The 24,569-nt window shown below is 37.7% G+C and overlaps 1 protein-coding gene across 1 annotated transcript in view; it reads left to right on the top strand.

Moving 5' to 3' along the window:
* TET2 (tet methylcytosine dioxygenase 2) overlaps positions 1 to 16,970 on the top strand; it is a 40,028-nt gene extending 23,058 nt beyond the window's left edge. Inside the window, exons 7-9 of the mRNA XM_068975564.1 lie at positions 10,104 to 10,241; positions 12,961 to 13,315; positions 15,309 to 16,970. Coding sequence (XP_068831665.1) covers positions 10,104 to 10,241; positions 12,961 to 13,315; positions 15,309 to 16,804 — 1,989 coding nt within the window. The 3' untranslated portion in view covers positions 16,805 to 16,970. The remainder of the gene's footprint in view (positions 1 to 10,103; positions 10,242 to 12,960; positions 13,316 to 15,308) is intronic.
* Positions 16,971 to 24,569: the final 7,599 nt, after the last annotated feature.

Here is a 24,569-nt window from a genome sequence, read left to right as displayed (position 1 = left end):
AATATAGCTTAGATTAGTGGAAGATTAGAGAAGTAAACTATTACAGCCATTGGGCAAGACATGTTAAGGTCCTAATTTAACAAAATAGCAGTGATAAAATGAAATAAATATATGAAATATTTGAGGTGGAACTCATAGTGACAAAGTGGATTTGAAGATGAGCAAAAGAGAATTTGAGGATCCACCAAATATCTGGCTTAGGTGGTTATTAATTAGTATTAGGAATCAGTGAAGAAAATTAAGTTTGGAGGAGATAAGGAGAAGATAAATGTCGTTTTGGACATGTTAGATCTGACATATTTCTGGGATAATTAGAAAAACAATCAGAAAAAAAATCCAAGTTAGCACTGTGGGAGTTACCAAAATGTAGGAAGTAGTTAGTAGTAAATACAATTTGTCAGAGTGGAGATTATAAAGATGGAAAGGGGTTAATGATTTTGACATTTAACCATTTAGGGGTGAGTGGAGGAAGAGAAACCACTGAAGAAAGGGCTGGGGGGGTAGGAACAATGGAATAGGAGAGGTTAAAGATTTAAGAGGAAGAAGAAGACTGATGGACGGGGGAAAGCTGGCGGTGATGAGAAGGTATTCAGAGTATGCAGCGGGGATATATGGAAGTGTGAAGGGCAACACTTTTGCAAACATTGTTATTTGCAATACTTAACAATGTTAAAGACTCTAAGGGGACTAGATTGGTCTACACAGCAGAGACAGGGGACCAATTCTAATTAACAATTTAGCTATTCTTTAACATGTGGACGTCAACATTTTCCTCAAACCCCAATTCACTTTTTTTTTTAAGTAGCAAAGAGGACAACTTTAATGATTGTCTCTTTATAAGTTGTTTTATGTCACACCTCGGACACGACTGAAGCGACTTAGCAGCAGCAGCAGCATGTCACACCTAGACTTTTAGAGATGTATATATGACTGTTTAAAATGCAGTTAATAACAGTGGGGTTAATATTGTTATTTTACAACCTTACTTGTTTTAATCAGTGTCACAGGAAAGTATAAGGAATGGCTTGATACTGTTGTAAAATAGCTCTGGATAAGCAACACAATAAATCAAGCTATAAAAAGAAAATGAATTGAGTCTATATTGCTAGATTTCAAGTTTGGCCATTTTCTATTAAATGAATTTTTTATAGGGGTTATTAATCAAATGGATTTAACTGAGGAATGGGACAGAACAACAAGCATTGATGTTCACCTTACTCCTTTGATACTTACTATAGACTGTATCATACAAACACGATTATCTAAGCATCTATATTCTCCTCTGTTTGTGTTTGGAGTATTTTATGCATTTCCTAAACCTGGAATATCTAAAATACGAAGGAGCCTCAGATTTTTAAGATATAACAACGCGATTATGATTATATATAGTCCCTTAGATGTGTTTGAATATTTGTATATGAGCAAATGTGTAGGTGTACTACGGGCTTCCCTGGTAGCTCAGTGGTAAAGAATCTGCTTGCCAATGCAGGAGACCCAGGTTTGATCCCTGGGTCAGGAAGATCCCCTGGAGAACTGGCAACCCACTCCAGTATTCTTGCTTGGGAAATGCCATGGACAAAGGAGCCTAATCAGTTGGCATAAAGTTTTGGTTAAGCACGACCAATAATGTCTAGAGATCTACTGTATAATTGTACCTATAATCAACAAATTTAAATTTAAACATTTTCTAAAATTGTAGCTCTCATGTTGTGTTCTTACCACCATAAAATACATACATACATTCATACATTAAAAAATAGATGTCATATCTATGTAAACTAAATCATCTAATGGCTAAGAATGAATAAGATGTTTTTTAAAATTTCATGGTAGGTACTATTGGAAATATTTATCCATATGTCTTCACGTGGTTTAGAGATCTGAAAAACAACCATGTGATCGTTTCCTACAGAATATGTAAAACATAAAAGTTATGGATGCTGCCAAGGTCTGTCGTTTGGTCTTTGCCTCCTTTTCCCCAATTGAATATAATACCTTTATTTCTCACATATGCATGTTTTTCCTTGCTTTAGTCCTGGATTTCATAAAGTCTTATTGCCAAAGTTAAGCTTCATTGGGTCTTCACAGCATTTCTTCTGTCAGCTCCATGATATAAGACTATATTTTCTTAATTTAAATACACCTTCATATCTGCCAATAGATTTGTATTTCGCTGTCTTTTCTATGATTATCTTACCACTAAAGTTTAGGCCTGAATTAGCGGGCTTAAATGTTAAAATCATGGGCTTTCATCAGGTGTGGAGATGACATTTTAGACCAAGAGAACTTTCTATGACAGTGGAAATATTTCCTGTCTAGACTGTTTAGAATGGTAGTTACTAGCTACATGTGGTTACTGAATACGTGATATGTGGATAGTGCAATTGATTTAATGAAATTCCCATTTTAATTAATTTAGATTTAAATTGCCACATGTGGCTGCTAGCCAGCAAATTGAACAGCACAGCTTTACACCATCAGAAAGTCATCCACTTAGAATTGTCTTCCAGACAGATTAATTTCCAGTAATTCATTTACAGACTCCTGCATGGTGTATCTTATAAGATGGCATAAGTCTAAAAACCAACTAGATTTTGTATCATTTTTATTCAAGGAACAGAATAAAGCTAACTAGACCACAGCATGGACTAAACAGTCACAAACCACTGTTTGTGGTTTGTGAAATAGAGTGGTCATTTACCTTTAGCCAGTCTCTCAAAAATGCTGTATAAGCCTAATAGTAAATAATATTCAAACCATCACAAACTTTATCATGTTATGACTTCAGCTTCTAGCCATGGTGGATTAATAGAAACTGATTTACTTTCTCACATTTTAAAAAAAGAAAAAAATACACAAAACAGTAGTTTTTAGATATAAGACAATAAGAAATTCAAGATACTAACACTAGAGAGAAGGGAATTTTAAAAGGTAAACTACAATTACCCCAACTCACTTCCTAAAGAGCACATTAGGCTTCAGGCAGGAAGGAGGAACCTACACAGATGCCATGGTTTTCTCTGTGTTAGGATACGAAGTTCAGAATTTGGTAAAAGTGCTGGAATTCACAATTCAGAGTCCCAAAGAGGAGAATGCTTCATTGAGAAGAGCTCCAGAGATCTGTAGAGTCTTCAGCTGTATACTGAATGCTGCATGCACATGAAGAGATTACCAGGGCCATGGAAAGAATCATCCAAAGGGGCAAAACAGTCCTTTGATTTTATACAGGACTTGGAATAGTTATTGTTAATACCATCCAGAAGGAAAAGACACCCTAACATGAAAGATATTAAGTATTTAGAATTTGCTGGCCTTGGCAACAGAAGTATATTAGGCTGTTCTGGTTCCATCTAATAATGTTTAAAAGCAAGACTTGAAAGGATCAAACTGATTCCAACAAACTTAATGGGGTTGGGGGGGTGGTAGGAGATGCAAGAGATGTGGGTTTGACCCCTGGGTCAGGAAGATCCCCTGGAGGAGGAAATGGCAACCCACTCCAGTATTCTTGCCTGGGAAATTCCATGGACTGGCAGGCTATAGTCCATGGGGTCAAAAAGAGTCAGACACAACTGAGTACACACACATAACAGCATCTCAGAACAAAAAAAAATTTTTTAGATAGAATTAATAGTGTATAGTAACTTGTCAAAAATTACCAGGTATACAAAGAAATTAGAAAACATGATCCATAATTGGGGGCAGGGGGCAGGGGTAGGGAGCAATCAACAGAAACAGTTCCAGAAATGATATATGATAAGAATATATTGACAAGGACATTAAAATTGCTAATATTTCATTTGCTTAAGACAATAGAGGAAACTATGAGCATGACTTTAGAAACGGCTAAGAAGAAGCACAAGCTGGAATCAAGATTGCCAGGAAAAATATCAATAACCTCAGATATGCGGATGACACCACCCTTATGGCAGAAAGTGAAGAGGAACTAAAAAGCCTCTTGATGAAAGAGGAGAGTGAAAAAGTTGGCTTAAAGCTCAACATTCAGAAAATGAAGATCATGGCATCTGGTCCCATCACTTCATGGGAAATAGATGGGGAAACAGTGGAAACAGTGTCAGACTTTATTTTGGGGGGCTCCAAAATCACTCTAGATGGTGACTGCAGCCATGAAATTAAAAGATGCTTACTCCTTGGAAGAAAAGTTATGACCAACCTAGAGGGCATATTCAAAAGCAGAGACATTACTTTGCCAACAAAGGTCCCTAGTCAAGGCTATGGTTTTTCCAGTGGTCATGTATGGATGTGAGAGTTGGACTGTGAAGAAAGCTGAGCGCTGAAGAATTGATGCTTTTGAACTGTGGTGTTGGAGAAGACTCTTGAGAGTCCCTTGGACTGCAAGGAGATCCAACCAGTCCATTCTACAGGAGATCAGTCCTGGGTGTTCTTTGGAAGGAATAATGCTAAAGCTGAAACTCCAATACTTTGGCCACCTCATGCCAAGAGTTGACTGATTGGAAAAGACTCTGATGCTGGGAGGGATTGGAGGCAGGAGGAGAAGGGACGACCGAGGATGAGATGGCTGGATGGCATCACTGACTTGATGGACGTGAGTCTCAGTGAACTCCGGGAGTTGGTGATGGACAGGGAGGCCTGGCGTGCTGCGATTCATGGGGCCGCAAAGAGTCGGACACGACTGAGTGACTGAACTGAACTGAAGAAGACATCAGACCCATACTGAACTTCTAGAGATGAAAAACATATATGTGAATAAAAAATACAGTAGATGGAATTAACAGCAGATTAGTGAGCCTGAATATGTGGTGATAGAAATGTCCCGATGTGAAAGAGGAAAAGCGAAATTGAAAAATAAAATGAATTGATCAAATGCCTATGGCACAGTATTATTACCCTAATATATATGTAATTAGAATCCCAGAAAGAGGACAGAGAATATTTTAAAATATAATGGCCATGTACTCACACAATAAACCCATTGATCCTAGAAGAAGCTCAGCAAGCCCCAAATAGAGGTTGTGTGTGTGAGGGGGGGAGATTAACAGAGAATGCTACATAAAGTCACATTAAAATCAATAACATGAAGAGCAGATGGAGGAGGGGAAAGAAAAGATATTATTTATAGAGGAAAAAATGATAATAGACATAGAAAAATGCAAGAAAAAAAGATAGGAGAAACATCTTTAAAGTACCGGGGAAAAAAAATAAAACTATTAACCTTGAAATTGGTAAAGACTCTAAAAACTGAAGGCAAAATAAAAATTTTTTTTCAGACCTACCAAAGCTGAAATAATTTGCCACCAGCAGACTAACACTTCAGAAATGTTCAAGGAAGCCCTCTGATAGAACTAGAGAGAAATCTGGATTGACAAAAAGGAATGAAGACATCATAAATAGTAGATATTTAAGAAAACTTTTTCCCGTTATTTAAAATTTTTTCTTTAAAAGATAATTTGCCGTTTTAAAATATATTTAAAATGTAGTTTAAGGCTCATAACATGTAAAAGGGCAGAAACTGGGGAATTGGAAGTATATGGTTGTAAGATTCTTATATATGGAATAATATAATACTATATGGATAAACTATTACACTACACTATAAACTTTAAAATAAGCAGCCACTAAAAAAAAGTGCATAGTCCCCCAGTAAAGAAATGAGAATAGAATCCCAAAGCATTTTTTAAAATATGGAACCAAAGATAAAACAAATAGCATATGGTATATTTAATCCCAGCAATATTAAAAAAATACATCAAAAGTAAATTTTTTTACCACTCCCAACTTAAAAGGTAGAGCTTGTGATATTGAATAATCACACTGATGTAAAACAATTATGATTTTAAAAAGCAGGAACCAAGAAATATTGTACTAATGTCAATCAAAAGCTGGAGTGATATTAATAGCAAAGTAGATTTCATGCCATAGAATATTATAAAGATCATTTCATAGTGATAAAAAGGTCAAGTTAGCAAGAGAACATAATCCTAACTATGCATATAATAAATAGCTTCAAATTATATTAAACAAAAACTGATAGAACTAAGAAATCTCCAACTGCAATCAATTTTCAGTATCAATATCTTTCTCAATGACTGTTAGAACAAGTGGACAGAAAATTAATAAGGAAACAGAAGACTTGAACAGCACTTTTAACCAAATTGATGTTATTGACATGTATAAAACTCCCCACACAATGACAGAGTTAACATTAATTTCAAGTGTACAAGGATGATTTACCAAGATAATTGTTTGGTGATCCAGAATATTAACTATCAGTAAATTTAAAAGTCACAAAGTATGTTCTCTGACCCTACAAAGTAGAAATCACAAATCTCAACAAAGAAACTATTTCAAACTGAATGAAAATGAAGATGTGGCATTTAAATTTGTGGGATGCAACTATGAAGCCTTGCTTAAAGAAAGATTTATAGCATCGAACAGTTATATCAGAAGAGTATAAAGCCTCAAATCAGTGATCTTCTACCCCCAAAACTTGGAGAAAAGGAGCACTTTTAGCCTTCTAAGAAACAGAAGGAAAGAAAAGCAGAAGTTAAGAACAGAAATCAGTAAGATAGAATGCACAAAACAAAATATATCAGTGAAGCCAAAACCTATTTCTTTAAGTCAGTTTAATCAAGAAAAAAACAGAAGGTACAAATTGTCAATATCAAGAATTAGAGATGAGAAATTACTGTAGATCCTACAAATTAATAATAGAAAACATTATTAAAACTTTATGAAAATAGAATCAATGACTTAGATGAAATGAACAAAGTCCTTAAAAGGCACAAATTACCAAAGCTTACTAAAGAAAAAATAAATAGGACATGGAAGAAACCTAGATGTCCATTGACAGATGAATGGATAAGAAAGTTGTGGTACATATATACAATGGAATATTACTCAGCCATAAAAATGAACACATTTGAGTCAGTTCTAGTGAGGTGGATGAACCTAGAGCCTATTACACAGAGTGAAGTAAGTCATATACATTACCATATGTAAAATAGATAGCTAATGGGAAGTTGCTGTATAACACAAGGAGCTCAACGCAGTACTCTGTGACAATGTAGAGGGCTAGGATGGGTGTGGGGTTGGGGGAGGGTGGGGATATATGTATATTTATGACTGATTCACATTGTTGTATGGCAGAAGCCAACACAATATTCTAAAGCAATTATCCTCCAATTAAAAATAAATTTTAAGAAAGAAAATAAATACCACAAATACTTCTGTGTCTATTAAAGAAATTATAAGTGAAAACTTTCTCAAAAAGAAAACTCCAAACCCAAATGATTTCCCTTACAAATTTCACCCATTATTTAAGAAAGAGATAATCATGGAAATTCTTCTAGAAAATAGCCAAGAAGTAAATACTTCCCAATTCCTTCTATGAGACTGGAAATATCCTGATACTAAAATCAGACAAGGACATTAAAGAAAAAATAAAATCCAATGATCTTCATGAATATTAATATGAAAGTTCTTAACAAAATTTCATGCAAATACATCCAATACTAGTGTAAAAGGAATAATACATCATGATCAAATGGAGTTTATTTCAGGAACAAACGTTCATTTAACAAAGATCAATCAATGTGATTCTCTGTATTAACCAACATATTGGGGGAAACAATATCTCAACAGAGAAAAGGCATTTGACAAGATTTAACATCCATAGAAGGAAAATTTCTCAGCCTAATAAAGGGCATAGATGAAAAACCTAAAGCTAACATGAGTAATGGTGAAAGACTGAAAGCTTTCCCCTAACAACAACTAAAGTGCTTAGTGTTTTTATGGCATGGCAGCAAGTTAAAGAAGTATTTCACTCCTTGACTTGTTCAAGGTGGAACTGTAATTTGCTTTACTCTATTTTGTGACATGAAACTTCTTAATGTTATTTGGTGATAAAAAGTGAGTGTTTGCTCAGTTCTGTCTGACTCTTTGCGACCCCATGGACTATAGCCCACCAGGTTCCTCTATCTATGGAATTCTCCAGGTAAGAATGCTGGAGTGGGTTGCCATTTCCTACTCCAGGGCATCTTCCTGACCCAGAGATTGAACCTGGGTTGATCTGCATTGATCGAATCTGCGTTGGAGGCAGATTCTTTACCATCTGAGCCACCCATCCATTTTGTATTGGGATCATGCCTGTTATCTAAGGTAGATCTTTGACATCTGTGAAAAATCAATAAATGGAAAGCTAAAATTAAAAAAAATAAACAAAAAAATTACTCAGAATAAGAAAAGGATGGCCATTCTTACCACTTCTAGTTAACATCTTTCTTTTAACTTCTCAACTAGGTTTTACTGTTTGTTGACAGTGTTCTCTGTGCCACATTTATAAACATGAGTTTAATATACAGTTATACAGTAATAAAAATAAATACATAATTCTTTATCAAATGGATGTTTGCGTAATAAAATTCAAGACAGGTTTTCAATTTTCATCTTGGCAGCAAGCTTTTTGTGGCATCCTAATTTTTTAAATTGAGGTATAGTTGATTTACCACAGGAGTTTCACATGTAAAACACAGATATTCACAACTATTAAAGATTATACTTCATTTATAATTATTGTAAATTTTCAGCTATGTTCCTTGTGCTGTATAAATATCCTTATAGCTTATTCTATTTAACATCTAACTGGAAATTTTAGACAGTGCAGAAGGCAAGGATACAGATTGAATATGAAGAAATAAAATTGTCCTTATTTCCAGACAACATGTGTATCTACATGGAAAATTCCAAAGAATCTACCAAAAAACCTCCTAGAACTAATAAATGGTTTACAACAGTTGCAAAATATAAAAATCAATTATATTTTCTATATACTAGCAATAAACAATTAAAAATTGAAATGAAAACCAGTAGCATCAAAAATGAAATCCATAGATACATATTTGACAGAACTGTATAAGACCTATGCACTGAAAACTACAAAACATTGTGGAGAGAAATTATAGAAGACCTAAATAACTGGTAAGATATGCAGTGTTCATGGATCATAAGACTAAATATTATTTGTCAGTTTTCCCCAAATTAATCAATGGATTCAGTACATGACCTACCAATATCTTACCAGGTGTTCTGAAGGAATTGACAAGGTGACTCTAAAATATATAGAGAGAAGTATAAAGAATCCATAGTAGTCAAACAGTTTTTTAAAGACCAAAATTTGAATATTTTACTCCAGGATTTTAAGATTTACTACAAATCTACATGTACTAGTAATCAAGACAGTTAGTTATTGGCCTACACACACACCAGTACACTATTACATAACAAAAGATCAGAACAGATAGTCTGGAAATAGATTCAACATGTATGGTCAAGTGATTTTCGATAAAGACAATTCAGTGGGATAACTATATAAACTTTTTTTACCCACTGGTGTTTGAACAGTTGAATATCCATATGGAAAAAAAATTCTTTGACTCTTATTCTCACATCCTATATAGAAATTAACTCAAAATGGATCCATTTGTATAAAATTCCAGAAAATGCAAACTAATCTCTAGTGACAAAGCCGATCAGTAGTTTGTGCTTGAGAAGAAAGTCATGTGGCTCAGCTGGTAAAGAATCCGCCTGCAATGTGGGAGACCCCAGTTCAACCCCTGGATTGGGAAGATCCCCTGGAGAAGGGAAAGGCTACCCACTCCAGCATTTTGGCCTGGAGAATTCCATGGACTGTATGTATACTCCATGGGGTCGCAAAGAGTCAGACATGACTGAGCAACTTTCACTTACTTACTTACTGGAGACCAAAGTAGGAGGCGTGAAAGTAAAGAGGCATGAGGAAGCTTTGGGGAATGATGGATATGCACATTATTTTGTTTGTGGCAATGGTTTCACATATATATATATATATATCTCAAACAGTACACTAAACAGCGTATATTTAAAGTATAAGTCAATCATATCTCAACACTGTAAAATAAAAACTTTACTATGTCAAAGCATTTGCCCCATTTCGCCTCATTCCATTGTGTTTTGGGATATAAAATATAATACTAAGGAATTTTTTGACCTGCTCACTATACCCGTCTTAAACTTTTTCGTCAGATGTGTGCCTAAGAATTTCAGATGCCTAAGTCCTTCCCACTCATAGACACACTTCTATTTTTCAGATTGAATATGAACACAGAGCACCCGAGTGCCGTCTGGGTCTGAAGGAAGGCCGCCCATTCTCAGGGGTCACCGCGTGTTTGGACTTCTGTGCTCACGCCCACAGAGACTTGCAGAACATGCAGAACGGCAGCACGCTGGTAGGTGGAGCTGAGGCCAGGCTAGCGGCATGTGCCACTGAAGAGGAGAGGGCGGAGGCTAGCAGCATCTAATGAGATGTCATTGTAGCGACCAGTGTCTTCATGAATGATTGCTGTTGCAAGTGACCTTATTTGGCATAACTAGTACTCGTATAACAGGTTGGCATATCAGTGGGAAACTGTTGAGAAGTATGTAAAAATCATGAAAATTCTTGGTGCTAATCTAAACTGGTGACTAAACATTGCTAGCTATAATTGGATAGCTTTCAGAATTTAGTATCAAATATCTGGTAAGTTACAATCAGTTCAGCAAAAAGTCATACACAAGCCAAGATACCAGTCTAACTTACATAGAGAAGATGTATGAAAAATGTGTCGCCATTGTCACAGTAACTACTATAAAAGGTTCAAAGTCCAAAACCACCTATTGTAGCTACATATTACAGTCAGTGAAATGAATTGCCCTCAACTGGAAACTTTGCTAAGGGGAGAAAAATGGATCCATCTTAGGATGGAGCAGTGTATTCTATACCAATAAAACTCAGGGTGTGCCCTTGCACCTAGAGGGATGATGACCCAGGATGGAGATAAAGAATGAAAAAGCTCAAGTACAGAAACTATAAATTAATCAACCTAATGAATCATCAGTTCGTGAGGTTCTGATGGCAAGTATACTGGAGTGGTTTGCCACTCCCTCCTCCAGAATGCCAAAGAATTGATGCCTTCAAACTGTGGTGCTGGAGAAGACTCCTGAAAGTCCACTGGACAGCAAGGAGAGCAAACCAGGCAGTCTTAAATCAACACTGAATACTCGTTGGCAGGACTGATGCTGAAGCTGAAGCTCCAGTATTTTGGTCATCTGATGCGAACAGCCGACTCATTGGAAAAGTCCCTGATGCTGAGAAAGATTGAGGGCAGGAGAAGCAGGCATCAGAGGATGAGATGGCTGGGTGGCATCACCAGTGCGATGGATATGAACTTGGGCAAACTTCGGGAGATGGTGAGGGAGGGGCAGGGACACGTGGTCTGCTGCAGTCCACGGGGTCACAAAGAATCAGACATGACTGAGCAACTGAACAACAATGAGTCATCAACACAGATATAAGTGTTAACTGAGGAAGATGAGACCTAACGTGGAAAATAATAAGCCAGGCACTATAGTTCTATTACAGAGGAGAAAAAAATTCATAGAGGTAGTAGGCAGTAGAAGTAATTTGAGGAAGCTGGTGTGAAATTTTTGTTGAAAAGCAGAGAAGATATTGATTAATACCTATAATTTAGAGCAGGGGTTGGACACTTTTTCTGTTAAAAAGCTTTGCAGGCCACATAGGATCTCTGTAATGTTCTTTGGGTCCCTCCCAATAAAAAGTTCTTTAAAAATGAAAAAAAAAAATCTTAATTCACTGACCATACAAAAAACAGGCTGCGAGGCAACCCAAGTTTGCTAACTTCTGATCAAGGAGAACAAACATGAGGCTTATCATCTACAATATCTTATATCATCGCTAATCAGGTATTGAACATCTGCTCATTTGGAGGCTCTGCTAGATTCTGGGGATTAGGGGAAATAAATGATAGATGGAGCTATAGTTGGTCCTGAAGATAATGAGATTCCTCTTCAGCAAGGAGATGGAAAGCAGGCAGAGGAAGAAAAAGTTTTCAAGTGGAGAGGAATTTACCTCTGATAGACTGCAATTTCTATGCAGTTAGATGGAAAGCTGCACAAGACAAGTAGAAGTGAGTAGGAATAAATTGTGGGAAAAGGTGACAGATGCTCAGAGACAAGGATTTGGGATGACTTCTGTGTACCATTTTAATACCATCACACATTAAACTTATTTACAAACGTAAATCTAACCATCACATTCCTTTCAAGCATATCTCTCAATGATTTTTATGTTACCTTGGATTTTAAATAACTGTGGTCACATTTTCTCTGTTAATTAAAAGCACTCAATACTCAAAGCTAGTATTTCAAAACCAACAAACAGTCTTTCAAAGCCACTGTGATTGTGGCCAACCAAAGAAAAAAAAAAGTACCATCAAGTTATCAGAGCAGCAGAAGTAGCTTTTTTCCTTTTTAGAAAAGAAATGAGAAAGAAGAGAAACAATAAGTTAGATTTCACAGAGTATAGAGGAGAGAAAAGAAAGGTGGAAACAGCATTAAGTTACATATGAATCAAATCTTCAGGTCTACATTATTGAGATTTCACCTTGGCATCTGGTGCAAATTTCCTAAACACAGTTAAGGAGAGTTAGGTGTGAAGAAAGATGTGAAATTTCTTTGTGCACAAAAGTATGAAATGAGGCGAATGTGATATTACCAAAAACAGAGGAAGTCGTTTTGGTGGAGGAAACTTGTAGTTTCTTTTTTGAAGAGGCTTCACCTCTAGCACATCTATTTTGTAAGTGTGAAAAGTGGAAGATTGCTACACTTTGGGTATGGTACAGTTTCTTCCCTTAGAAATGTCTGTGAGGAACAGGGTCTCTACAGGTAACAATTCCTGATAGATTTTTTTAAAAAACCCATGAACTTATTTATCTTGATGTACCATTTTGATGCAGTCTTCATTAATAACAGACAAACATGGTTTTATGGTAACAAACCAATCTGGTCCAGTAGGCCAGCGCCATGAATCTAAATACTGAGGAGAAACTCACACACATCAGCTTTCATTTGGACTGAAACTGAAGCTGTGCTCTCTTACTTCCCTGCCAGGTATGCACCCTCACTAGAGAAGACAATCGAGAAATTGGAGGAAAACCTGAGGATGAGCAGCTCCACGTTCTGCCTCTCTACAAAGTCTCTGATGTTGATGAATTTGGCAGTGTAGAAGCTCAGGAGGAGAAAAAACGAAATGGCGCCATTCAGGTACTGAGTTCTTTTCGGCGGAAGGTCAGGATGTTAGCAGAGCCAGTCAAGACGGGCCGACAGAGGAAACTAGAAGCCAAGAAAGCTGCAGCTGAAAAGCTTTCCTCTTTGGAGAACAGCACAAATAAGAGTGAAAAAGAAAAGTCAGCCTCATCTCGTCCGAAACAGACTGAAAATGCAAGCCAGGCTAAACAGCTGCCAGGTAAATCTAATGTGAAGCACCGTAGATTCATGTGTTAGATGACACATTTTAAAAGTGAACATTGTTGATTTTGGAAGATTAAGTTCAGCCATGGTCTTCATTCTGTACCAGAATTTTCTCTAAGGTAGCAAGGCCCAGGCTTTGTTTTTGGAGCTGTAATGAGATGTTGCACCATTAGCCCCGGTTTGAGGAAGAAGTTTGGATTTTATTTTCTAATAAATGGCAGAGTTTTATGGTAAGTGACGTGTTGAAATTAGAGTTATTAGCAATGACTGGCAAGCCAAACTGGAGGTGGAGCAACTAATAGTTTGGAGACGGATGCAGTCAACTGAGAGGGAGATAATAAGAGCTTGAACTTTGGTGTAGTGAAGATGATAGAAGCAAATTCTTCCAAAATGATTATCAATACATAAGTGACAAACCATTAGAATGAAGGAGAAAAAATAGTTAAGGATGACTCTAAAGTTGTAAGCCCAGATAATAGTACTATTTATTGAGATATGGAAGGGGAAGGGCAGGAGAATAAGATACTTTTCCCTAGCCAGGTTGAGTCTGAGGTATGCAAGGGGGCTCCACATATAGTTCTTATAAAACTTTTATCCATCAAAATAGATCACATCTATAGTTATAGCAATAGAGCATTATTTATCAATACTAAGTGAATGTTCTTTCTAAAGCTTCTCGTTTTATGACTATAGTTAATACTCTAAAAAATAAAATCATACAACATGTTGTCCATATCCAAATTTAAGAGATGGTATTGACCTAGCCATAAACAAAAGAAAAATGTATATCTTTTGCGTTAGTATCCTGCTTTGCTTGGAACCACCCATCTCTGCTGCACTAAGTCAAATCTCCCTACTGATTGATTTGTCTCTGAATCTCAGAGATAAAACTAAGTAATTTAGAATCACATGTCAAAGATGTTTAGTAAATATTTGTTGATACGTTGATTTGCACTAAGTAAATCCTGTCCACTCCCTGATAGCTCCTTTAAGTTAGCCGTATAGTGTAATCGGTAAGAACTTCGCATCTAGTTCCTTCTAACTGGCCTCTGCAGTAGTCATTTCAGTTTTCAGAACTGCCATTGCAGCTCCATTTATCTGTTCTGATCTCATATTACTTTTTTTTTTTTTTGCTTAAGTGAAGTCATGAAACAGAAGTGTGACTTTTACCAGTTTCACATACAAAGCTAAAAGTTTCTCTAAAGTTCTATCTATAACTGTGAATTTCCTTCCTGGAAAGCATGCTAATGAAATAGAGTTTGCCAATGGTATAAAGTGTTTTGGATATTTAAATAAATGCTTTTTTTTTTTTTCCTCATAGCATTGCTAAATCTTCCATAACAAATTTTCTTGCTCCTTTACCCATTTAACATTGTTTGCCAGGCAATGGAGAAATAAAGTGAAATGAGACAGGATCCTTTCCCTCAAGGAACTGCTTTACAGTGAGGTGAAGAAAGAACTAAAAATGGATAATTCCAGTATCCATTATATATAATTCCAGTATCCAGTATATTATGACTGTTGCTTTATCTGACTTATGTTTGCAGTGACTCTGACCAAGAACTACAAAAGCACTAGAAGCTGGCTTTAGAGAAGGCTTCCTTGAGGAAGGGATGACTGTGTCAAGAAGGCCAGGGAGATGGGGAGGACGGACAGGGTACTTCAGTAGACAGTGTGGCGTGATCAAAAGCATGGAAGCTCCAGAGCACGTGGTGCCCTCAGTGGAATGGCTTTTGGATGTTTAATTACATTTCCCACCATTCACCCAGTTGTACTGTTATGGATTCTGCCATTTTATTTCTAACGCTTTAGACACAGAAAACTATGCGAGACAGTGATTAGAGAGCTCTGACATTACTCTCGTCCTTGTTTGACGGGTCTTGCATAATTCTAGTCCTGGTTCTCACTTGCATGTAAACATCCTCACTGGCCTTCATAAAATGATAATCGAGCATATTTGTCCCTGCTCTCTCTTATCCTGTCCACAGAACTTCTACGACTTTCAGGACCAGTCATGCAGCCGTCCCAGCAGCCCCAGTCCCAACCCCAACTGCAGAAACAACTTCCACAGCCACAGAAGCAGCCACCACAGCTGCAGCAACCTCAGCAGCAGCCCCTGCAACAGCAGCCACATCACCCCTTAACTAATAACTCTCAGTCTGAGTCGGTCAGCTCTTACTCTTCATCTGGATCCACCAATCTGTACATGAGACGGCCCAATGCAATGAGCCCTTATCCAGGCTCTTCGCACACTTCAGATATTTATGGAGGTGCCAACCCTGTGAACCTCTATTCCACCTCATCCCAAGCTGCAGGTTCCTATTTGAATTCTTCTAATCCCATGAGCCCCTACCCTGGGCTTTTGAATCAGAGTAACCAGTATCCATCATATCAATGCAATGGAAACATATCAATGGACAACTGCTCCCAATATCTGGGCTCCTATTCTCCCCAGCCTCAGCCAATGGATCTCTATAGGTATCCAAACCAAGACCCTCTGTCTAAGCTAAATCTGCCACCCATCCACACACTTTACCAGCCAAGGTTCGGAAACAGCCAGAGTTTTACTTCTAAATACTTAGGTTACGGAAACCAAAATATGCAAGGAGATGCCTTCAGCAGTTGTACTATCAGACCAAACGTACACCATGTAGGGACATTCCCTCCTTATTCCACGCATGAGATGGATGGCCACTTCATGGGAGCCACCTCTAGATTACCACCCAATTTGAGCAGTTCAAACATAGACTATAAAAACAGTGAGCATCACCCAGCTTCTCATTTAATCCATAACTACAGTGCAGCTCCGAGCATGTTCAACAGTTCCCTTCATGCTCTGCATCTCCAAAACAAGGAGAACGACATGCTCTCCCACACAGCGAATGGCTTATCTAAGGTGCTTCCGGGTCTTAACCCTGAGAGAACTACTTCTGTGCAGGAAGGCTTGCACAAAGTACACGAGGCTGGCAGTCAGGAAAAGCAGCCTTCGGCCGCCGAGGACAATGATGAGGTCTGGTCTGACAGCGAGCAGAGCTTCCTGGATCCTGACATCGGAGGAGTGGCTGTGGCTCCAACTCATGGGTCAATTCTCATCGAGTGTGCAAAGCGCGAGCTGCACGCCACAACCCCTTTAAAGAATCCCAACAGGAATCACCCCACCAGGATCTCGCTTGTCTTTTACCAGCACAAGAGCATGAATGAGCCAAAACACGGCTTGGCGCTCTGGGAAGCCAAAATGGCCGAGAAAGCCCGTGAGAAAGAGGAAGAAGGTGAAAAGCATGGCCCGGACTATGTGCCTCAGAAAACCCACGGCAAAAAGGTGAAACGGGAGCCCACTGAGCCGCATGAACCTTCCGAACCCACTTACCTGCGCTTCATCAAGTCCCTTGCTGAAAGGACCATGACCGTGACCACAGACTCCCCAGTAACTACATCCCCATATGCCTTCACTAGGGTCACGGGGCCTTACAACAGATACATGTGACGGCGCCCCTTGAGTTGGTTACCTCATTTGAAAAGACCACAACCAACTTGTCCGTTAGTGTAGTTCTCATGACGTGGGCAGTGGTGAAAGGACACAGTAATCCTGACAAATGTGGTGGGAGGAACCTCGGCTCACCAGCAAAACAAGAGGTCATCTTACCATAAGCACTTAATTTCCACTGACTCCTGAGTGGTCACAGATGGAATCTAGGCAAAAGACCAAAGCATTCTATGCAAAAAGAAGATGGAGAAGGAAGTGTTCCACGATTTACATTTTTAAACACTGGTTCTATTACTGGACGAGACGATATGTAAATGTGATTCCCTACCCCTTACAACTCTACACATCTGTGACCACTTTTAATAATACCAAGTTTGCATAGTCATGGAACACAAATCAAGTACTGTAGTATTACAGGGGCAGGAATCTTAAAATACCATCTGGTGCTGAATATACAATGTACTGAAATACTGGAATTATGGCTTTTAAACATGCAGTTTTTACTGTAATCTTAATATTAACTTTTATTTATCGAAATAGCTACAGGAAGCATGAATAGACAGCAAAACACTGAATTAGTTTGGATGTTCTAAGAAATGGTGCTAAGAAAATGGTGTCTTTAACAGTTGAAAATTTAATGCCTTTATATCGTCAAGATGCTATCAGTGTACTCCAATGCCCTTGAATAATGGGGGTACCTTTTCATTCAAGTTTTTAATCATAATTACCTATTCTTACACAAGCTTAGTTTTTAAAATGTGGACATTTTAAAGGCCTCTGGATTTTGCTCATCCATTGAAGTCCTTGTAGGACAATAAACATATATATGTACATATATATATACACATATGTATATGTGTACAAACATGTATATCTATAAATATTTTAAATGGTGTTTTAGAAGCACTTTGTCTACCTAAGCTTTGACAACTTGAACAATGCTAAGGTACTGAGATGTTTTTAAAAAAAAAGAAAAAAACGTTTACTTTCATTTTAAAATGAAAAGTTGATTTTTTTAAGGAAAGCTTTTAAAATATTTTTGCTTTTAGCCATGCATCTGCTGATGAGCAATGTATCCATTTTTATTACAGCCAGTTACATCCAAAACGGGGCTCACTGGATTCAAGGGAATACATTAGTCTACAAAACACATGTTTTCTGGTGCTCATCTTACATGCTATACTGTAAAACAGTTTTATACAAAATTGTATGACAAGTTCATTGCTCAAATATGTAGAGTTTTAAGAATTTTCTATTAACTGCAGGTAATAAATAAAAGCATGCTACAGACTCAACAAAGCTAGTTCACTTAAGCCAATGCTATTTTATGGATCGGTATGGTTCCCTTTGGCGAACCAAATGGCAGTCTGCCTTTGTGTTGATAATTGTACATTTTAATGTTGTCATTTCTTAGCTTAAGTGTCCTCTTTACCAGAAAGATTGAGCAGACTGATGACTGCGTAAGATGAATAAACAGGGTTAGTTCCATGTGAATCTATTAATTAAAAAAAAATTTAAAAACAGGCAGCTGGTTTGCTGTGGTGGTTTTAAATCATTAATTTGTATAAAGAAATGAAAGAGATGTATAGTAAGTAAATTAAATTGTAAACAAACTTTTTTAACGCAATGCTTTAGTATTTTAGTACTGTAAAAAGAAATTAAAATATATACATATATATATAAATATATATATATATAGATTTGAAACAGAATTCACATCATGATGGTGCTACTCAACCTGCTACAAATATATCATAATGTGAGCTAAGAATTCATTAAAGGTTTGAGTGATGTTCCTACTTGTCATATACCTCAACACTAGTTTGGCAATAGGATATTGAACTGAGAGTGAAAGCTTATAGCATTGTGTACCATCATTGTTTTTCCAAGGCTTTTTTTTTTTTTAGTTAAAAAAAAACATACCTTTTTCCAATACTTGATTTCTTAGCAAGTATAACTTGAACTTCAACCTTTTTGTTCTAAAAATTCAGGGATATTTCAGCTCATGTTCTCCTTATGCCAACACGTCACCTGTGTTCATGTAAAATTGTTGTAGGTTAATAAATATATTCTTTTTCAGGGATTTAACCCTTTTATTTTGAATCCCTCCTATTTTACTTGTCTATGTCCTGATGTAACTAAAACTAATCTTGTAAATCTGTTGGCTGTTTTTATTGTAAAGAAAAGCATTTTAAGAGTTTGGAAAATCTGTTGACTGTTTCAAGCAGAAAAAAATTACATGAAAATAGAATGCACTGAGTTGATAAAGGGAAAATTGTTAAGTCAGGAGTTTGGCAAGTGGCTGTTGGCTAGAGTCTCTAACTCTCTAAATAAAAGATGTTTTGACCCTATAGTCAATACAGGTACAGACCCACAGGACTTTTCTACACAAGCAAACACTTAGGGGGATGGTGTGCAATCAACTGTACAATTATGTCTTAGTCTGCGTACATTTTTGCTTACTAACATTTCAAATAAACTCTTAATCATTGGAGGCCTTTGAGTTTTATTGGTCAAATCTTAATGGACTTTTTTTTGGAGGGGGTCAAAACATGGCTTTTGTCTTAAAAAAAATTTTTTTTCCTCTAGTTTTTGGCTGTGACCAGTTTACAAGCATTTCAAGAACATTTGCTTTATATATGTCAAACTGCATGATTTGAATGTTTTGCATATGCCAGGTATCTAACCCCAAACATTTGGTTACTACATGCACATTTGTTGGTTTTGAGTCAACCATCCCTAGATGAGTGATGATTTGGTTTCTTTTCCAATCCACCGCCATTTGTCAAACTGCTGGCCAACAGCAGGAAGTCTAGTTTGGGGGGTTGAGGAGAGGCTAGGTAGGAAGGAGAAGAAATTAAGTGGCATATTGTAAATATCAGATCTATAATTGTAAATATCAAACCTGCCTCAGAATGAATGGAAAGCAGATCTCCAATTTGCTTATATAGGAATATCAGGTTGACTATATAGCCATACTTGAAAATGCTTCTGAGTGGTGTCAACTTTACTTGAATGAATTTTTCATCCTGATTGACGCACAGTGGTGTACAGTTCACTTCTAAAGCTAGTGGTTAACTTGTGTAGGAAACTTCTGCAGTCTGACACTAAGATAATGAGTTCTGTGTGCATTTTTCTACGCTTTTTTTAAAAACTTATTTTCATGAGATGTTTGGTTTGTCTATAAAAATCTGAGGATGGTTATAAATACTGTAAGTATTGTAATGTTATGAATGCAGGTTATTTGAAAGCGTTTATTATTATATCATTCCTGATAACGCTATGTGAGTGTTTTTAATAAAATTTATATTTATTTAATGCACTCTAAGTATTGTCTTGTTGTTGAAGTTTCTGTTCACTTCCTGAATTACTGCCACCTCAGTGGGGCTGGAAAACAGTTGCTTTTTAAAGATACTTTTTAGATGGTTATTCTTAATTGTAAACTATATCTAAGGTAGCATCCAAATAATTAAGGCCAAAATATTTCTCTGATTGAATAGCTATTCAGCTGACTTTTTTTTCAAGCTTACTTTTTAACCTACTCACTTTTCACATGTAGCCAGTGTCAGGATGGAGTGACAGCTCTTCTGAGGACCTCAGCTGACCATCCCTCTTTGTGTACAGTCTCAGCACCATTAGTGACAGCAGGGACCCCAGAGTTGAGTTCACATTGCTTAAGTCTAAGGCCAGCCCTTTTCTCAGATTCTCATTTTCCTCTTCCTGTCCACTCTTAATGGAAAATTCCTCTCCCTGCCTATGAGAAAGGCAGGCAGTGTTAGGAAGGGGAGTGGGAAGAGGTGGTCTGAGAAGCACCAGACAAACGCATATCTACATCCACCCCACGTGGCTCCAGGAAGCTGGAAGCTAGGTTGCCCTCCTCTCGATCCCTTCCCTGTCATGTAAACCACTCCTCACACAGCCCCTGTGCACTCCTGCTGAACACTTTATAGAAATGCAAGATAGAAAACAGAGTTACACGTTCTAATTACCTTGAGTCTTCCAACTACCGTCCCTACCCCTTCTGAAACTGGTAGAGAAATCATTTACATCATGCATGAAGTAAGGGAATTCTTTCTCATATTTTTCTCTCTGTCAAATAGTCATTCTTGAACCCAGAAAATGACTGCCTTTTAATAACCTTTGAACTCATTTGCCTGGGTGATTCCTCTAGCATTCTACTCAAAGCCAGGGTGGGAAGAAGCAATGTCACCGTTAAAAAGCAGTAATGTGGGTTTTGTTTTTGTTTTTAATTTCAACCCTCTGGAGATGTTGTCAGTTCTCATTTCACAATCCATCCTCTGGCTTAACCTTGGGAACTTCTAGCTCTTCAGGTTTGTTAGTATGCACTGTTCCAGGCAAGGGGAATTTAAGATTCTGTGAGTGCAAAAGCTTTTCCTGCCAGGGGCCTTCCTGATCTCACTGGCCAGGCAGAGGCTGATGCCAATGCCCCATAAATGAAGGTGTGGGCCACTTTGCTGCTTCCGAGCCTGCAGGTGTACTGGAATCAGGGAGACAGCTGATAATGACAGACGAGCCAGCATCAAAAGCTTTCCTGGCCACTTGCCTCCTCTGGAAATAACTGCCAAGAATGAACCTTTTCATGCAAGCAGGCATGCGTACAGCTGCTGTGTCACACATACCCTTTACTCCTTTCCTTGGTCTCTAGTTGCTCTAGCGTAAAAACCCTCCTGCTTTGCGTAATTCGAGCTTCTATTCCTTTCCATCAGCTGTGTAAGAACCAAATTCCGTGAGAAAAGACCTTATTCATCCCAGCAGCTACTGCTCAAGCTGCAGAGAATGTTTAATTGGTTTTGTGGGTTTAAAGGCCACCTGGAGGCGAGTGTCCAGCATCTTTCTCAAATCAATGCAGTGGGAGAGTGCTGGCCACAGGAAGACCCTTGCTAACTAACTTCAGTCTCAGGCTTCGCAGTAAGGGGTGGGGCACTTCCTCCCTGCCTCCCTCCCGTGAGAAACACACTCTCTAGTTAGAGTGGCGAGAAAATGTTCACAAAAGATGCCCAGCAGAGAATTAGCAGTAATTATAGATTATTTCAGTTTTGCCAGCACTCTTCAGTTTCGAAGAACAAAGATACTTTTGTTCCCATATTCTTGAGGCCACCTGCCTGCATTTCCCTCTCTTACAAAGCAATTTCTCACAAATGTCTTTGCTCCCTCTTGAAACATTTCCCTCTTGAAAGGAGCCACTCTTTCCCTTGCATGTATGCTGCACAAATATGCTTTCTTTGGGGGCTTCCTTTTATGCAATTTCAAAAGAATTTCTCGACTCAAATTGACATTTTACTCTCTAATCAATTCTTAATTCAAACTGAAATGAGATTTCTCCTTAGGTGTTGAGTAAAATAGCAGTTACACAGAGATACTCCACGTCTTCCCTACCCCCACAAGAATGAATTCGGATGATTTAAATTCACGGATAGGCGTATTCACTGAGCACTTGCCTTATATTCCTTGCACAGAAGAGTCCCATTAATAGAAATCTGGGTGGTGGTGCTTGAAACTTGAGATGCCCCTGGTAGCCTAACACCTCTCTAACAAGCAGCTCTTGACTGAGCTTTAAGGAGCATGCTGAAGCACCAGCAGCAGTATAGCAGAAAGCATCAGGTTTTGGATGCAGACTAGCACTTTTACTGGTTAAGCCTCATCTGTAAAAGTCAGTAAAATAGTGCATTCCTCACAGGGATATGGTAAGGATTAATAAGAATCTAAAACTTTAGAATAAATGGTTATTTTTACAAAGTGTTTCCTTTCCCTCCCTCCCCTTTGCTTCATGCTAGCAGTTGCATCCCACTGATCACACCCTAGTGCTCATCCAACTGACTCCTCACCACAGGACCTGGCATTCCCTCACCCTTGACCAAACAGATTTGTGTAACAGCATATGAGCTCTTGATCATGAAGCACCAATAGGACCTCGAAGCTAGAGAGAAGATAGTGACAAAAACAAGGAAATAATTCTCTGTCATATACTCTTATTGAGCCTCAAACTGATTTTCAGATAAGTAAATCATCCCAGAAAAGAAAGCAAAAGTGATAGTCTGTCAGTCGGGTCTGACTCTGCGATCCCATGGACTGTAGCCCACCAGGCCCCTCTATCCATGGAGATTTTTCAGCCAGCTGTTGCCATTCCCTTCTCCAGGGGATATTCCTGCCCCAGGGATGAAACCCAGGTCTTCTGCATTGTAGACAGATTCTTTACCATCTGAGCCATCAGGGTATAGTAAATAATCCCCTGGTGACTGGGTAAAAATTCCAGTAATTGGAATGACATCACAGTTTCTAAGATACTAAATACACACCAAAGTCCAATAAAAAGCTCAAACAATTTGAGTTAAAATCAGAAGGAAAAAAAAAATCAACCAGAGCATAAAATAAATGACTGAGGAAATTTATTTGTATTTCCTTTCCTTATAATATCACCTACTAACAGGTATATATTTCATGAAATTAATGTCTATAATATCCATGTTTCAAATATGTGTATTTGAATAAAATATTTTAAGGGAAAATATATTAAAATGAAAGAGTTATGTTTTAAATATTATGTACCACTGATTAAATTTTCATTTTTATATTCCCTAGATGATGACTTACAATAAAGAACTATAACTTTGGGTTCAAATCCTGGCTCTGCATTACTAGTGTGCAACCTTGGGCTATGTGCTAATCTGTCCTCTATTTTACTCAATTTACACATCCCAAAAATGAAAATAATAATAACTATGCCACAAGGTTGTTGTGAGGAATAAATGAGTTCATTTAAAGTACATCAAATGCACTAAAAAAAAAAAAATCACATGTTAATTAGTTGAGCTAAAGCTATAATTTCCTAACATAGTGGTTTTATTTTATGCATTTTCAAGTCATTAATGAGAAAAAGGAAGTACATTTTAACTTACAAAATCAGGGATAAGCAGATTTGAATTAGATCTTAGAGATCACCTTTTCCACCACCCTGCTTTTAAATAATCATTCATTCATTCACTCATCCATTAAGAAATAATTTAAACCTTCATTCTTAAAGCTGGTTTCAAGTGCATTTCTAGGAGTTAGGCATCCAGCAATGAGCAAAACCAATATGTCTCTATCTTTTGGAGCCTATATTCTAGTTAGGAAAGAGAGACACAGAATAAAGTATTAATAGATAAGTGCAGGAGGAAAAAGTAAAAAAGTGAAAGTGAAAAAGTTGGCTTAAAGCTCAACATTCAGAAAACTAAGATCATGGCATCTGGTCCCATGACTTCATGGGAAATAATGGGGAAACAATGGAAACAGTGGCAGACTTTTTTGGGGGGGCCTCCAAAATCACTGCAGATGGTAATTGCAGCCATGAAATTAAAAGACGCTTACTCCTTGGAAGGAAAGTTATGACCAACCTAGATAGAATATTCAAAAGCAGAGACATTACTTTGCCAACAAAGGTCCGTCTAGTCAAGGCTATGGTTTTTCCAGTGGTCATGTATGGATGTGACAGTTGGACTGTGAAGAAAGCTGAGCACCGAGGAATTGATGCTTTTGAACTGTGGTGTTGGAGAAGACTCTTGAGAGTCCCTTGGACTGCAAGGAGATCCAACCTAGGTGTCCATTCTAAAGGAGATCAGTCCTGGGTGTTCTTTGGAAGGAATGATACTAAAGCTGAAACTCCAATATTTTGGCCACCTCATGTGAAGAACTGACTTATTGGAAAAGACTCTGATGCTGGGAGGGATTGGGGGCAGGAGGAGAAGGGGATGACCGAGGATGGGAT

The sequence above is a fragment of the Capricornis sumatraensis genome, chromosome 7 (assembly GCF_032405125.1).
Source record: "Capricornis sumatraensis isolate serow.1 chromosome 7, serow.2, whole genome shotgun sequence".
NCBI lineage: Eukaryota > Metazoa > Chordata > Mammalia > Artiodactyla > Bovidae > Capricornis > Capricornis sumatraensis.
This window is presented reverse-complemented; position numbering and strand designations above follow the sequence as displayed.